Here is a 16,451-nt window from a genome sequence, read left to right as displayed (position 1 = left end):
CCAAGAAAAATAGAAAGAAATTGAATAATTCCCTCACTGTGTTTGTGTGTTTAGCGCTTTCCTAATTTTTTTTAACATTGTATTTGTGTTCTAACACTGTACATTCTATAATGTTTATTATTGTTACTGTTATTGGAGGAAGAAGAGGAGGAGGAAGAGCAGGAACCACTTAAAAAGTGCTAGGTACAAGTGCAGGGCTAATAGGTATTTGCCTTGAGTCACATCAAACCTCCAAGGATTGCAGTCCAAATCACGGCTTTTTAACACCTTCTAGTTAATAGGCTGAAAAGGTTGATTGATTTCAGGTCTAGCTTGTATTTCAAGATATACCTATAGTTAATATTGGCTTTGATGTATATGGGGGTTTTCGCCCGGGGAGTAATTCAATGTAGAACCACCATTAACTAGGGGGGTGGTGGCCTAGTGCTTAGAGCAGGGCGCTTAGGTCCTGGAAAGGGCAAACCGTGGCAGTTGACTGCTCCCTAAAAAAAGGGGATGGATTAAATGCAGAGGACACATTTAATTGGAATATATGTTGCAATGACAAATAAAGATTAGGATTATAAAGCAGGTAGGCCTTAGCTCTTAGCCCATTTTCAAGTTTAATAAAATTAAATAAAAATAAAAAGGAAAAAGGAAAGCTTTTCGAGCTCCGACTGCAAATGGAATGCCATAGACATTATATGAATGCAGCCAGACTTCAATGTTTATTTAATTGAACTAAAGCATTATTTTCATACTATTCAACCCTCCTCTCACCAAAAGGCACAAAAAAAAATAAAAAAATAAAAAAAACATATCAAGCTGTTACCAACAAAAAATTCTGGACAACTTAATCTTGTAGAAGATAGGTTTATTTGTAGAATATATGAATGTATGTGTATATATACATATGTATAAATATGACACTCCTCAGCACATGTGTTTGTCAGTTTATTTGTCTTTCCTCCTGACTGTACTTGTTTATTGTGGCATACCCCCTGGCATATTTGTTTATTTGTATATTTGATATATTATTGTTGAACTTGTTTATTCTTTAAGTGAAAAAAAGACACTTTATGAATGCGACGCCGTTGCCGTCCACACTCCACACCAGCTGGTGGCGGTAATGCGCGAACAAAAACGAAGAAGAAGAAGTCGTTCCCCTAACGGAACCTTCATCTGCACCTCGTTTGGCCACGGACACCTTTTCGGGACGGACTTAAGCCTTAGCTTCGCCGGGATAGGTAAGAAAATCTCAGTCATCTTTTACATCTGAAACGATATTTTAATTAAGTATCCAGGATGGCGTTTGTGGTTGTATGGCAGCAAAAATTAAGAGTAACGTGTAGCTTAGCCTGATGGTGAGCGCCATTAGCTTTCTGATGCCGCTTATAAGCTAAAATCCCCGTTAAGTTTCCAGTTTCCTTCTTCCTACCGCAGTTATTCCCAGTCGGATGATTTATTCGCATAAACAGTGGCAGATATCGCCGTTTTTCACGCGTGGTGAAAAAGCCCTCACCGGAAGTGTTACGGAAGCCGCTCTCTCTGCCCTCCGTGTTTCTCCAGCAGAGCCAGAACCGCTCGGTTCTAGCGCAAAAGGGACAGCGAAGATGCCCAAGAAGAAAACCGGAGCCAGGAAAAAGGCGGAGAGCCGCAAAGAGCGAGAGAAGCAGAGCCGAGCCAACAGGGAGCACGTCGATGTGGCCAAACACCCCTGCAACGTCAACATGGTGTGTAGCCATGCCGTGCAGTGTGGCCTTCTATAAGCCCACACTGCACCGCGTTAATCCTCTCTGCTGCTCTCCTTTTTTACAGGAATGTGACAAATGTCAGAGGTAAGTCAGTTTTTGAAGTAGGCTGATCGGATTCGGACGAAGCAGTAAAAGCATCTTTCCGCTGATTGTCTGTCAGGAAGCAGAAGAACAGAGCGTTCTGCTACTTCTGTAACTCCATGCAGAAGCTGCCTGTCTGTGCTCAGTGTGGTGAGTATCCTCAACCTCTACATCCAAACTCTTAACTGGCAATAAAAAAATAAATAACACCTGAAAACACAGTACTGTCAATCAGCAAGGTGCTTTCAGACCAATCAGTGTTTTTTCAAAATTCTTGTCAGATGTAAAGCCACAGATTCATTTAAAGATTAAAATCTGTCAACTGTGTTCGCCTAGTCTGTAAAACCACCTTTCTGTGCATCTGCAGCTTAAAGTCTGTTTGCGTTTGCCTCCATTCCTGCATTTCCCCCCTTTTGACCCGTCTGGGCTGTTTAGTTGGTTTCCTTGATGCTGCTGGTTCGCTGGCATTTGCTTAAAAAATGTGCTAAAAAAAACCACACAAGTGGATTCCTCATTTTATTCAGGGGTATCAAAGTGGTCCCTTGTGTTGATGTATCACCCTTTATCTTAATTAAATACTGTGCCTTGCGACAGTATTCACCCCCCTTTGAGTTTTTCGATCTTTTGCCACATTTCAGGCTTCAAACATAAAGATATAAAACTGTAATTTTTTTGTGAAGAATCAACAAGTGGGACGCAATCATGAAGTGGAATGAAATTTATTGGATATTTCAAACCTTTTTTTAACAAAGAAAAAAACAGAAGTATTAGGCATGCAAAATTATTCAGCCCCCTTGAGTTATTACTTTGTAGCTCCACCTGTTGCTTGGGGTTTGTCTCTATCGGTTTTGCACATGGAGAGACTGACATTTTTGCCCAGTCCTTCTTGCAAAACTGCTGGAGCTCAGTGAGGTTGGATGGAGAGCGTTTGTGAACAGCAGTTTTCAGTTTCTTTCCACAGATTCTCTATTGGATTCAGGTCTGGACTTTGACTAGGCCATTCTAACACCTGGATATGTTTATTTGTGAACCATTCCATTGTAGATTTTGCTTTATGTTTTGGATCCTTGTCTTGTTGGAAGATAAATCTCCGTCCCAGTCTCAGGTCTTTTGCAGACTCCCAACAGGTTTTCTTCCTGATTGGTCCTGTGTTTGGCTCCATCTTCCCATCAATTTTAACCTTCCCTGTCCCTGCTGAAGAAACGCAGGCCCAAACCATGATGCTGCCACGGCCATGTTATAAAGCGGGGATGGTGTGTTCAGGGTGATGAGCTGTGTTGCTTTTACGCCAAAGATAAAGTTTGATTTTGGTTTCATCTGACCAGAGCTTCTTCCACATGTTTGGTGTGTCTCCCAGGTGGCTTGTGGCCATGGGACCTTTTATGGAGATCTTTAAGAAATGGCTTTCTTCTTGCCAGATTTGTGCAATATATGACTGCTTGTTGTCCAATGGACAGAGTCTCCTCCCTCAGCTGTAGATCTCTGCTGTTCATCCAAAGTGATCATGGGCCTCTTGGCTTCATCTCTGATCAGTGTTCCACTTGTTGTTGATTCTTCACAAAAAATTGCAGTTTTATATCTTTGTTTGAAGCCTGAAATGTGGCAAAAGGGGCCGGATACTCTCGCAAGGCACTGTACACAGAATGTTTTTAGTTATACCATGACAAAAGGAGGAAAAGTTCAAAAAGTTTGTTCAGTTATCAAATCGGTATAATAAGTGTTAATTTGTCTGTTTTTAGGTAAAACTAAATGCATGAAGGCTTCAGATTGTGTTATCAAGCACCCAGGGATCCACAGCACAGGCATGGCCATGGTGGTAAGTTTATGTCCTTGGATGGATTACTCTGCTGTTCTGATCTGTTGTTTTTTTAGACGTTTGATGGTAACACGGCTACACGCTCTGCTTAGATATGCTGTCCTAAAAATTAGCTGCATTTAAGTGAAATCAGTGAATTTATGAAGGTGTTGTACCTGCTTTATATGAAGCTATCAGGAATTTTATCCAATCCAAAACCTGTACATGAAAATGCCCTCAATTTCTGATATTAAATGGAATGAAAAAAAAATAATTATTTAAGTTCCTCAAACCTATTAATAATGATCTTTGTCAATATATTTTTTTCAATATAATTGGCAGTTTGACAGTTTTTATCAGTGTTTTGAAAATGCTAAACATTGCTGTTAATTATGTCTGACTGGCAGTAAAAACAAGGTACACCGTTTTTAACTGTAGGAGTGGACCAGTCTGTGTCAAATATCAAGAATCTTTATTGTTACCATGGTGCAATTTCCTTTGAGGCAGACAGCGGCTTAGTATGTACTCGGATAACATGTCCCATAGTCCTAGTATTTATCCCAAAAATGGTGAAAAGCTCCACCGTCGCCTCGTTTCTCCAAAAATGCTGAAAAGCCGCAGCTCCTCGTCAGTCTGGGAAAGCCTCCAAACAATCTGAAGTGCTTCAGTGAGAAAGATGATTCACAAGTGTAAAACACTTCTTAGTGGTGAACTGAAGCTCCGCCCTCACACGCTGCAGACCTTGTTCAGCTTTTAGAGGACAGTTTGAAAAATACCAAACATTTGAGGCTTTTTTGGAAGGTTTGCTCCAAGGAAGCTTCACTGTTAAAAGAAGGCAAGGCAAATTTATTTGTATAGCACATTTCAGTACAAAGACAATGCAAATTGCTTTACATGATTAAAATATAGGAAAATAAAACGGAATAAAAGAAGGTGACCCCACAGCTGTCCTGGTCAAAGTCAACCAGATGACCCGTTGGAGAGACGAGACCACGGTGGAGCTTTTCACCTTTTTTGGGATAAATTCAAGGTCTCATTCTGTCAGACGTGACGGTAGAGCAGTGATGGTTTGGGATTTTTAGCAGCCACAGGCCCCGGAAACCTCTAGTTACCCAGTACTCCTCTGTAGGCATGAGCTGAATGGTTTAAGCTCAAGTAAAAAGACCAGAATTGGAAAGTATTTAAGCAAAAATCAAAAAAAGAAAGATTTACACTGCAAAAAGGGAACTAAAAGTAAGTAAAATGCTCTCGAAATTGGTGTATTTATCCTTGATTTGAACAGGAAAATAAGACGGTCTGCCAATGGAATTAGTATTTTACCCCTAAAATAAGATAATTTGTGTTGGCAAAATTATGAATTAACTGATATGGTTCTACGGATGCTGTCTGATATTTTATTGTCATTCTACATGGACAAAACTTAAAAAAAACAAAAGAGATTTAGATAATGCTAAAAGCTAACATAATGTTAGCTTCCCCATTTTAACAATGTTCACTTAATATTCTAATGTTAGTAACATTAGAATATTAAGTGAACATTGTTAAAATAAGTCAGAACTTTTTGAAGCAAACATGCTCATTGTGCTGAATGTTGCTGATATTTGCCATTTAGCTCCTTTTGGAGCAACACTGTTAGTCTGACTAGCTGATATTGGTTTTGAATTAGCCTGCACTCTGCTGCTTAACGCACAATCAGCCTCTTGGTACAACATGTCTACTCTCCACATAATAATATTCTAACGGCACCGATCGGCAGCGATTCTTTAGCGTCTATATTAGGCCGTGGGCCAGAATCTGTACGATGACTTTTCTTATGAACTGTCAGGGGGGCAACTTTCTTGCACTTGGATCTGTTGCTACCAATGTTCCCACGTTTTCGCTTGCACATTAATAAGTTACAGCCGATTTTTAAAAGTGTAAACTTTAGCGCTCCGGTCCAAGAGGTCACATAATTGGAGTTTTGCTGCTCAGCCAATCAGGTCGCTGTATTGTCAGCTGTACGGGTTCAACCAGTTCATCGTGGCCGCCAACGTGAGATGTTGTTTGCATCTGTTTACCGACGAAGAAAGCCCAATAGTAGCATTTTCTGGTGCCAGTTGGCAGAGATTTATTAAATGTTGCAAGTCCTGGATTGATCTGGATGGCGAGGAAAAAGAAATAGCTCAGTCTTTTGCCAATTTGACCGTTATATCGCCAAGACCTGCTGTAGGCTGTGGGAGGACCTTAAAGCTATTTTTATATTTTTTTTTATTCTATATTTTATTTTATTTTTATCTTCAGTATTTTTTATTCCATAGGAGAAAAAAAGTATTTATTTTAAGCTATATGATTTAAGTAAAACGGAGATAAAACCTAGTAGTCTCCTACAGATTCTGGCCCACAGACTATATACTATGACTTTGCAGACAGTCGACTTTGTTCTGTGTAAATAAAAGCTGCGTATCAAAGCAGCCGACATGCTGGGGATCAGTGTGAGGCCGTCTGTCTGACAGCTGGAGCTTGTTTTCCGAACTGGAACCATCAACAGGACAAGGATCCAAAACACCGCAGCAAGTCTTAAACAGAAAGGGCAAAAATGAAAGAATCAGGGTTTTCTGCCAAAGTTCCGACCGCCGTGGTGCTGGGCTGTTCAGTAACAACGGCTCTGCAAAGCCTCGGTAAACTGAAGTGACAGTGGAAAGAAGACTGAACCAGAATTCCTCCACAATTATGTGAGGGAGTGAAGTCAGACCCAGAACAGCTACTAAGAGTTGTTGGTGCAAAAGACGGATCAACAAGCTGTTTCATCACAGGGAGCCTATAGTTTTTTTGTTTGTTTGTTTCACACAACTTTTTCATGCTGGCTTCATCCTTCTTGTATTAATGATTGTGGGGGATATGCTGCCAGTTTTTGTCTACTTGCAGTTAAACATTATTAGAACCTGATAAATCAAAGATTTTTTTCAATTCAATTTTATTTATGGCGCCAATTCCTGACACATGCCATCTCAAGGTTCTTTACAAAGTCAAACTCAATCAAAATCTTCAGACAGTTTGGTGAATAAGTTTCCTCTCTAAGTCATACCAAAAAAGTAAAAAAAACAAAAAACAAAAAAAAAAACAACAACACTGGACCTTTTTCCGAAGTTTGAAGACGTTTCGCTTCCCATCCAGAAAGCTTTCTCAATTCAAAATGTCTGGAGTAATGTCAAGCAACATTCACTCCTCCTGAAAGAGCGTAGAGCCACAGTGGACAGTCGTCTGCATTGTTGATGGCTTTGCAGCAATCCCTCATACTGAGCATGCATGAAGCGACAGTGGAGAGGAAAACTCCCCTTTAACAGGGAGGAGAACCTCCAGCAGAACCAGAACCAGGCTCAGTGTGAACGCTCATCTGCCTCGACCCACTGGGGCTTAGAGAAGACAGAGCAGAGACACAGAAAGCACAGAAGCTCACATTGACCCAGGAGTACTTTCTATGTTATATGGTAATAGTGGATGATCTGTCTCCCTTGATGATGTCACAGCTAACAGAACACCAGACCAGGTGTACCTTCTATAACGAGAAAAATGACAGAAAACATAAAGTTAAAAGTTGAAATAGCAACAGACTATGCCAATTTTTTTTATTCCAAAGTTTCACTCTGGTTGCATAATGTCAATAAAGACTCTGGACTCTTGAAAATATTCTGTCATGATATATAAAACTCTTTTGCCATCCACAAGGGGGCAGTGTGTGACTTCTGTGAAGCCTGGGTCTGCCACGGTAGGAAATGTCTGAGCACCCACGCCTGCTCCTGTCCTCTGGCCGACGCAGACTGTATCGAGTGCGAGCGTGGAGTCTGGGATCATGGTGAGACACACCTTTTTCTTTTTTTTTTTCTTTTGTATACAATTCCCATCTGGTTCGTTTCACCGGAAAACTGAAAATCACCACAGGAATGATCAACTTCCTTTGCAGGAGGGAGGATTTTCCGCTGTTCCTTCTGTCAGAACTTCTTATGCGAGGATGATCAATTTGAGCACCAGGCAAGCTGTCAAGTCCTCCAGGCAGAAACCTATAAATGTGAGTCATTTGGACTAACAGCCCCATTATTAACGTGACTGATGTAGTGTAAAAAAAGTAAATTGTATCTAATGTATTCTGCAGAGCAATACTTGAAAGATTTGTGCATCGAAGGGAAAGTCAATGCATTTTTTTTTTGTCTCCCCCCCAATGTTTTATTCTAGGCGTTTCCTGTAACAGACTGGGGCAACATTCGTGTCTGCGCTGTAAGGTGAGAACGCTCAGCATCTAATCTTTTCCGACATGACACTCAGTTAGAACCTAAAGGTCTCAGGAAATTTCATCCGTCCTATCGGCCTGCGTTACGAAACAAAGACCGGCCCCCATTCCATTGCCTCGCGTTATGGGCTAAAATTAGACGATCGCATTTACTTTTAGTTTGAGTTTCAGGAAATGTTGCGTGTATACAGAAGTGGAGCTAATGAAACCGAAGAGCAAAGCCTTCCCGTCTGAGAAGCTGCACGAAAACACTGCGATCTGATAAAAACTGGACCTGCGGCTACCAGAAACTCATCCGACCTCCTCTAATCAAGTTAGACTTTAAACATAGGCAGTGCAAGACCCACTTATTATCATGGTATGAAATCAAAGTGTTGATTAGACGGAGCTCATTACGGTAAATGGGACGCATCACAGGCTGCAGAAATGTTAAAAAGGATCAGACGGGAACGACAAACTTTCAGTCTCTAGATGTGCAAAGAGAAACGGACCCGAAAAGTCCTGCAGCTGTTGCTGCTGCAACGGTTCCACATAGTATACAAACGTACGCCGTACTTTCATAAAAATATATGAAAGTACGGCATTTGTACAGTGACAAAACAAGGAGAAGCTTAAAGGGTATTTCTGCAAAGCGCTTTGTTTTCAAACAGTGTGTTGCATAGCTACCATTATTTATAAAATCATCAAGAGTTATGCTGACTCAGTGTTCTTTATGGCCACAGACTTTTACGTAGGTGCTGCTAATGCGGCGGTGTTGCACAACAGCGGCATGGCAGGAAGACTTTAAATACAAAGGTTGCAAATTAAAGTGCGATTCAACCTTTACAGCACGGAGAGCTGCGTTATCAGAGCTGTCTTTAACTTGAACACGCAATACTCGGGGAAACAGCAATTCAACGCAGGACAAATTTGCTCTGCAGTCTTTTGCTGTTGTACTCAACCACCAAGCTTCTCTCTGAAGCCGTTTTGCAATTTAAGACGATGAAGCAAGAGGCTCTTACAATAACTTGAAGCTGTAGCAGCAGAAATTATTGGGCTGCGCGACAAAGCGCAGACAATATGGACGCCTTTGATCTCTTTGTTGATTCATGAAAATCAGCTCAGGAAGCTGCAGTTTCCAGCTTGGCTTAAAGCAAACTGTTGGAAGCAGGTGGGAAAGTTTGTTTGCCAGACTCTTTGCATTTGTCGTGAACAGGGTAAACAGAATGAAAAACGGTGAAATTAATGGTTGCTGGTGCAATTACTGTTTTCATGACGGTGTTACGCAATATCAGCGTGACCGAGGAAATCCGTTTCCCCAGACTTTGGATTTTAACACCCAGTAAGGCAAGGCAAGGCAAATTTATTTGTATAGCACGATTCTGTACAGAGACAATGCAAAGTGCTTTGCATGATTAAAATACAGGAAAATAAAACAGAATAAAAGCAAGTAGGAATAAAATATAGAAACAAAAAAAGAACATCAATAAACAGTTGGACTAAAAAAGTTGAACTAATGCTGTTTCAGTAGAACAGTTTAACTAGAACAGTCAAAAACAGTCCTAAACAAATGTGTTTTTAATCCTGATTTAAAAGAACTCAGGTTTTCAGCACTTTTACAGTTTTCTGGAAGTTTGTTCCAGATCAGTGGAGCATAGGAACTAAATGCTGCTTCTCCTTGTCTGGTTCTGGTTCTGGTTCTGCAGAGCAGGCTGGAGCCAGAAGACCTGAGTGGTCTGGAGGGTTGATGCCCTGATAACAAGTCTGTGATGGATTTAGGTGCTAAGCCATTCAGGGATTTATAGACTAACAGAAAATGTTCTCCTTGGTGTTTACAACCTTTTTTTTTTTTTAAGGAGTTTGTTAATTTTTGTGCACTGATGCTGTGCAAAGAGCTGACCAGGTCATGGTAACGGTCCTCTGGCCAAGCCTATTGTTTTGATGTGTGCACCAATACTCGTTCCGCGTGGTGATAAGAGACACTACACCCACATGGTTCTGTATTTCAACATGTCCTCATCCTGCCTGCATGGACGGTCCCAGCGCCCACAGACCATTGTTGCTGGTCCCTGCTGTTTGGATCTATGCATAAATACTTACAACCTGTGATTGTAAACTCAATCACTTGGTGTTCTTCAAGGCGACATTCTTGGGCAACTTTTATTCCATATCTACGTGCTTTCCCAGCTGAAATTACTGCGTATTACAACATCTCTTAAATATTTATAGAAGCCAACTGCTTGAAAACCTGACATGCTCAGGTCTCTTTTTTTCAAGGTGGTCTGAAGAAATTGTTTACGGTGACTTTCACTAAATGGTAAAGCTAATTTTTAACTGTTTTTTATTTTGATTCTCATACATTTCTTCTCGTCTTTCCAGAATTTTCCATAGAGCTTTTTGAATTTGTTTCTGAATAGTACTATAGAAGTAAACTCAACTATCTCCACTTCCTAATCTAATCAGCATGACTTTCTATTCATGAGAGGAAAAAAAACATAAATAAATATTACTATTTTCTGTCTTTTGCTGAGATATTTATTTTAACGCTGCACATGCAAAATGTTTCCACCTCTCAGCATCTTTTCAGCGGCCCAGGCGCTTTGAGTTTGTTCTTTAAACTGTGGGTTGCCTGCTCGATTCCCCGCTCCATCAGTCTCAGTTGTTTTTTTTTTCCTTGGGCAAGACAACAGGTGAATGACTGTAAATCGCTTTGGGGTCCTTGGACTTTACCATTTAAGAAAAAAAGACATAGCTGAGAGGATAAACAGGCTTAAAGTTTTTATTCACTTCTTTCTGAAAATCCTATTACCTGCTGTTTAAGCCCGTTTGCTATTGACCCGGACAGCTCAGAATTTGTACAGGCATAGATAAAAGGACTAAAACAGGAGCATTTGACTGACGTTTTTTTTTCTTTTGTGTCTGCAGGCTTGTTACTGTGATGACCACGCCAAGAGTAAGGTGTTCAAGCAGGAGAAGGGCAAATCTCTGCCTTGTCCGAAGTGTGGCCACGAGACTCAGGAGACAAAAGACCTCAGCATGTCCAGTGAGTTTCACACAAGCTCGTTTTAGTTCCTGTTATTTCCAACAATTCAGCAAGTTGCAGCAGCCTCTGCTTCCTGGTTCAATGCTTTTGAAAACGAAACTTATTCACAGATGACTTCTTGACAAATGAGCTAATGTCTCATAAAAACGTCAAAAGAGAGGAGGAGTTTAATCTGATTTGTTGAGCTTGGTCTATGATCTATGGTCATGCAGACAGTTGTTGTTGTTGTTTGTTTTTTTTATCTGAAGGTCCGGACATACTTTTCATAATTGCTGTGTAAGCAAAGTCTTTTCCCAGACGTACAGCTTCTTTTTGGTTGTGGGAGTACAGAGAATCTGTCTGACTTGGATCTGTGCCACTCTAATACTCTAATACAGGGGTGGCCAAATGTTATTGTTGTTGAAGGCCAGATCATTGGCTGAGCACAACTTTTACAACATAAACTATAAGTAGTTTTATGGTTGTTAGACAGCAGTAGAGATCTCAGCCAAACAGTAGAAATGATCCACTGACTACTGAAGCTTTAGAACAGCTGGTGGAGGTAGCTGCAGTGTAACATGGACACACAATGCTCTCTACAAGATCACCATAGAGAGCTTCTCATACTTATTTACATCACTCCTTACCATATGTAAAACATAACAAGCAATCTAAAACAAAAACCCCTAAATGTTTGTTTTAGCATTAAGTCTTTTTTTTTTTTCCTATCTCATTTATATTACAGGGACTTTTTTGCCTTGGTGTGTCAAACATTGGCATCATCATTGATTTAAGACTCTTTATTGTCATTAGGGCTGGACAATAATTCAATAACAACATATATCGATCGATAGACGTGCGTTTCAATAGAAAAACAACGGGTAAATTAAAAGTTCAATACGCTTCATCACCAAGCTTCAAAGAGTTCAGAGAGCATGCGTTCTTTTTTTCTTACAGTTTTGGTAAAAAGTTGGTTGAATAAACGGTTATGTTTGAATTTAGTGATCTTTATTTAAAATTAGGTCACTAAGCAACAGCATAAAATGGCCAGGGCTGCACTTAAAATATGTTTTGATAATTATTGATATCTATCAATACGATTTCTATTTTATCGATATGCATTTTTTTTCTATATCTTCCAGCCGTTATTGTCTTGTGCAGCCATAATGAAATGTTTAATTTAACTGGGCTGGTGGTTTATTTGATTCTCAGTAGGGTAGCACCAGCCCTCACAGCTTTGGGAAATCCAATTCTAATCAGTTTATTTAGAGTCAAAGTCATCTTTGTCCGTTTTTTTTGTCCTCGCATATGTTGAATTTGGTAGTGCACTAGAGGTGAGAAATATTGTAATTTAGTAAAAAAACAACAACAATTTATCGTGAAATTTTAAACGGATTTCAACATAAAAAATTCTGACTGGGCCCAGATTGCTTTATTTAGTTTAAAGACGCTGTTCCGAGGAAACTGTGGACTTAAAAACCTGAAAATTTGAACAAGCACACCTTACAGACCCCCATTCATCTTTTACACTCGTTTTATTTCAGGCTCGCTCTAATTCTTTTTAGCTGGTGACACTCGAGCAATTGGTAGCTTTCCAATCTGCTTTCCAATCTGGGCTAAATCAGAACCAGACATTCCTCCTGGCTCTGATTGGTTGGGTCTGACCGGGAGCGGTGTATTTCTACAAATGGCAGGAGGACCACTGGGAAGAGCCAGAGGACAGATTTTCTGTCTCATATTTTACTGCCAGGGCAAAGTAACAGTTTTTAACAAATATGTAAAACTAAAAAAAAAAAAAAAAAGTTTACAAAAGTTGCCTATGGCTGCTTTAAAAGGAATATGACACGACTAATTAAAAGTCAGTCCCATCAACTACACAGACAAAGACAAGACAAATTTCCAAAATACAAGCGCTATATTTACATGCACAAAAATGTTACCATCGAATTGAAATGTATTCTGATTAAAAAAAAAAATAATAATAATCAGATTGTACCATTTATATGGGCACACAATGAATTAATCGTATCATAATCTGCATTTGTATGCGTCTGGCTTTATTCAAAATACAACCACTGACATGCGCAGTTATGAAATTCACTTAAAAAACCCACAGAAGAAGAATTACTTGCGTCTTTGCTGAACAACAAAAAAATAGACTGGACCAGCACCAGCTTCTAATTACGGTTGAAACGTTACTGAATAAATACATTTTTTTTTAGCTCTTTTCATATTTTAAAATAGAAAGGTTTTATCGGGAGCCCCGACAGTTTTGCTTCCCAACGTATGGCCGCCACTCAACAACGCGGAACTATGTAATGTTTGTGTTGGGCGTACATGCACAATCAGAATAACTTGAGCCTGACAAGCGTTTTATGCACGTTTATCGAATTATCAATCAGCATAAACCACCCCTCTCATTCGGAATACAATTTTATTCTGATTGAGCTTATTCCGATCACAGTATTCTGATTGGCTTGTTTACATGATGCGTTTTTATTCCGTTCGGCCCTTTATTCCGATTCTGTTTGTGTCCGTCATTAGCTACGTTTACTTGGACCAAGTGTCTTTTACAAAACCAACTGAGCAAGTTTTACATCCCTTCATGTTTATGGTTATAGTTTAAGTTGTAATTCCTGAGAACAGCTCTGTTTTCCATAAACAGTGCAGTACTTAAACTTTTATAAATCAATATTGAGGTCAGGTCTTAATAGAAACTCCACGTTTTGTAACAGGCTTTCTGTTTTCTTTCTTTTTTTTATTTTCAAGAGTAAAATGAGTGTGCTTATGTACTGAACTGAAGATGTTGCCTTTCAAAAAAAGAAAGTGTATTCAGATTCGCGCACAGTATTAACATTTTGTGCATTCTTGATTTTTATGCAACCATGCGAGGGCCAGTTGTGGCTCACAGGCCATACGGTCTGCTCTAATACACGCAGGCGCTTAAAAACCAAAAAGTATTGTGGTATGTGATCTGATTGGTTCAGAGCTGACGTCACACCCGTGTGTTCTCTGCAGCCCGTACCTTGAAGTTTGGTCGGCAGGCCGGTGCCGACGACGATGACTACGAAGGAGCATCAGGGTACGACGCCTACTGGAAGAACCTGGCAGCTGGAGGAAGCCAACGAGACGACTACGGAGATGACGATGATGATGAGGAGGAGGAGGAAGAGGAGGACGATGGGTATGAGGATGAGGACGAAGAGGAAGAAGAGGAGGATGACGAGGAGGACGAAACTGCTTCGGAGTCTCTGGCTGAGCTGAAATTAGATGGCGCGGCAGCCTAAACTAAGACTGAGGAGTCGGTGGTGCTGTTGGTCAGAGTGGATTTTAACTGAACGTACGGCGCTGTGCAGAAGTCGAGAGCATTTTTCTACTCAACAAGCTAAACATTCTTGTGATCTTTCAAGTGGTCTTGATCAATAGTTTTCCTGTGCTTTCTGATGGCCTGTCAAAGTTTTTATACATTTCTTTGCTATCTTTAAGTTTTGTTGCGATCCTGCTATCTGACTGCAACACATTGTGGAGTATTGGCAGTGGTCAGGGCGGAGCACACAAGCACGAGTTTCAGGCATGAGAACCATGTTCAGCAAATAAAGGGTATCATAAACTCAAGTCTTTAATAAATAGAAAGCGTTGTATAAACCAGTAAGATAACAAAAGCTGCGTACTACAGTTTTCTTTTGACGCGACAGAATGAGATTCTCACACTAACGTGGGCTTTGGTGCCATGCATCTTAAACACAAACTGAGAAAAAAGAAAATGATATATAACATTAGTCGTTCTTTGAAGCAGAAAAAACAAAATATCCTACTGCTGCTTTAAATAATTTAGCATATTTACTGTTTTCATATACAGTGTTGGTCTTCTGCCCTTTCTACAGTAACAGTGGGAGCGTTACAAAGCGAGTCGGGCCGTCTGCTCAGGTGAATAGCCTGCAGTTAGACGTCCAGACATGCTTTAAAAGCAATGAGCGGCCCGCCTTTATTTTAAAAACCATGTCTGTCCATTTTTTTCTGCAAATGATCACATTTCTATTTCTGTTTTTTGCAAACAACCCAAAAAACTCTGCACTTCAAGCTGCAGGAACATTTTGATGGTGGTTTTGAACCTGTAACGGTTTAAAATCTGTTTTATAACCAGCCATACCTGTTCCTGACTATAGATATGTAGATTTTTTTTTATTCCTTTTATTATTATCAATATTGACAAAAACGTAACTTATCTGACATATGGAGAAACAGCACTGGTTTTTCCTTTTTCATACCAAAATAAATCGTGGATCAGAGTTAAGTAAAGGGTGCGGTGTATCTTTGAAAGACCCTCAGAAGTGCTGGAGAAATGTTGATAAAGACCACTTTTAAATAAATGAGAGTCTAGCTGTTAAAAAAGTGTAAAGCAACATAGGGAGAAATGATTAAGACTTCTGTTCAGCACTGATTCTCTATTTTCAGCTGGTTGTTCATTCCTGTAGCAACTTTTAGGAGCCATTTTAAACAACACCCTTCTGCTCAGGGCTAAGGGAATAAAGTTCATTGTGAACCTGAAACACATTGACTGAAAGTCTTCATTTTAATTCTTCAAAGAGTTGGATTTATGAGTTTGTTTGTTTTTAACAGTTGGGGTTTCCACATAATTACTCAGTTTACAGTCTCTGTACTGAGAACCCATCGACACGAGTAGAAAGACCTCATAAACATTTCCATTACTTTATGTAAGAGCTTTTTGTGTGCCAGGAAGGTTGATTTCATCTGTCTGGGCTAATTCTGAACAATGTCCATGTGCCACCTCATAAAAAAACCCAGTTTTCCTCCATTCTGTTACATCTATTGCTGGATTTTCCAGGTCAGGAGCCAGATGATTCTTAAAGAACGCGTCACCCCTCCATTCTTCTTCCACAGAGAAAATGCTACATTGGGCAGATGTTTAATACGCTGCACATCAGCCCCACACTGGATATTTCAGGGCGTTGTTCCATGCTACGTAATTGGGTTTGTTTTGAAGCAACTCAAGGAAATCAGAAAATAGCCCCCCACCCCCCACAGAATTAACTTAAAATGTTTTTATGACCTGAGTAACCAGAAGTATATACATTTCTGTTTTTAATTAGTGTTTTAGGGAATAATGTTTCAGTTGTGAACTGAGGCCCTTTAATAGTTTTGTCAGGGTACATGGGCATTAACGAAAGAGTACAACTGGAATATATTCTGATTAGCAGATTGATTCCTGTAAAAGATGGGTTAGACGAGGCTGGGGGTCACATTCATTTTAAGAAGGCATTCATTTTTCTCTGCTTTCCAGAAACATTGGCTCACATGCAGAAAAACTACAGCTTAGAATATTGCAGCTGAATGTTCTGCTTCAAGCTTAAGGGTTCAGTTGCAGAGAAGAAGTCTCCCTGAGGTCTAAAAGGCGGCAGGGGGAGCAGGATGTTTGACACCAGCTCTTTGCCAGAGGGGTTCTTCATAGTCATGCTCTTGATGAGTTTGTTCCGCATTGGCAGCGGGTGGACCTGAGTTCATCTGCACACATGGTGACGCCCTCATTCCTCAACAAGGAATCTAAATGTGGTCACA

General features: G+C 40.1%; 1 protein-coding gene across 2 annotated transcripts; it reads left to right on the top strand.

Annotated features, from left to right (window-relative positions):
- Positions 1–1,119: 1,119 nt before the first annotated feature.
- Positions 1,120–15,424, top strand: znf330 (zinc finger protein 330). 2 transcript variants are annotated; one of them, XM_012862905.3, is made up of 10 exons: positions 1,120–1,226; positions 1,549–1,712; positions 1,798–1,817; positions 1,894–1,964; positions 3,554–3,630; positions 7,315–7,441; positions 7,550–7,654; positions 7,819–7,865; positions 10,778–10,895; positions 13,893–15,424. In XM_012862905.3, exons 2-10 carry the CDS (start codon positions 1,593–1,595, stop codon positions 14,159–14,161), a joined length of 954 nt encoding a protein of 317 aa, XP_012718359.2. In that variant the 5' UTR covers positions 1,120–1,226; positions 1,549–1,592; the 3' UTR covers positions 14,162–15,424. The 2 variants fall into 2 exon arrangements, with proteins under 2 accessions (XP_012718359.2, XP_021172289.2); XM_021316614.2 differs by having other exon boundaries at positions 1,131–1,226; positions 1,552–1,712.
- Positions 15,425–16,451: the final 1,027 nt, after the last annotated feature.

Source organism: Fundulus heteroclitus, chromosome 5, assembly GCF_011125445.2.
Source record: "Fundulus heteroclitus isolate FHET01 chromosome 5, MU-UCD_Fhet_4.1, whole genome shotgun sequence".
Classification (NCBI taxonomy): Eukaryota; Metazoa; Chordata; class Actinopteri; order Cyprinodontiformes; family Fundulidae; genus Fundulus; species Fundulus heteroclitus.
The sequence above is the reverse complement of the archived record's forward strand: the minus strand, read 5'-3'. Positions and strand labels throughout refer to the sequence as shown.

Bases quoted from the DNA above. Each gene is read 5' to 3' on its own strand.
- znf330 (XM_012862905.3), top strand. From the start codon at position 1,593: ATGCCCAAGAAGAAAACCGGAGCCAGGAAAAAGGCGGAGAGCCGCAAA. The intron at 3,631-7,314 runs GTAAGTTTATGT...GCCATCCACAAG, and splicing joins GCACAGGCATGGCCATGGTG to GGGGCAGTGTGTGACTTCTG. The intron at 7,442-7,549 runs GTGAGACACACC...CTTCCTTTGCAG, and splicing joins GCGTGGAGTCTGGGATCATG to GAGGGAGGATTTTCCGCTGT.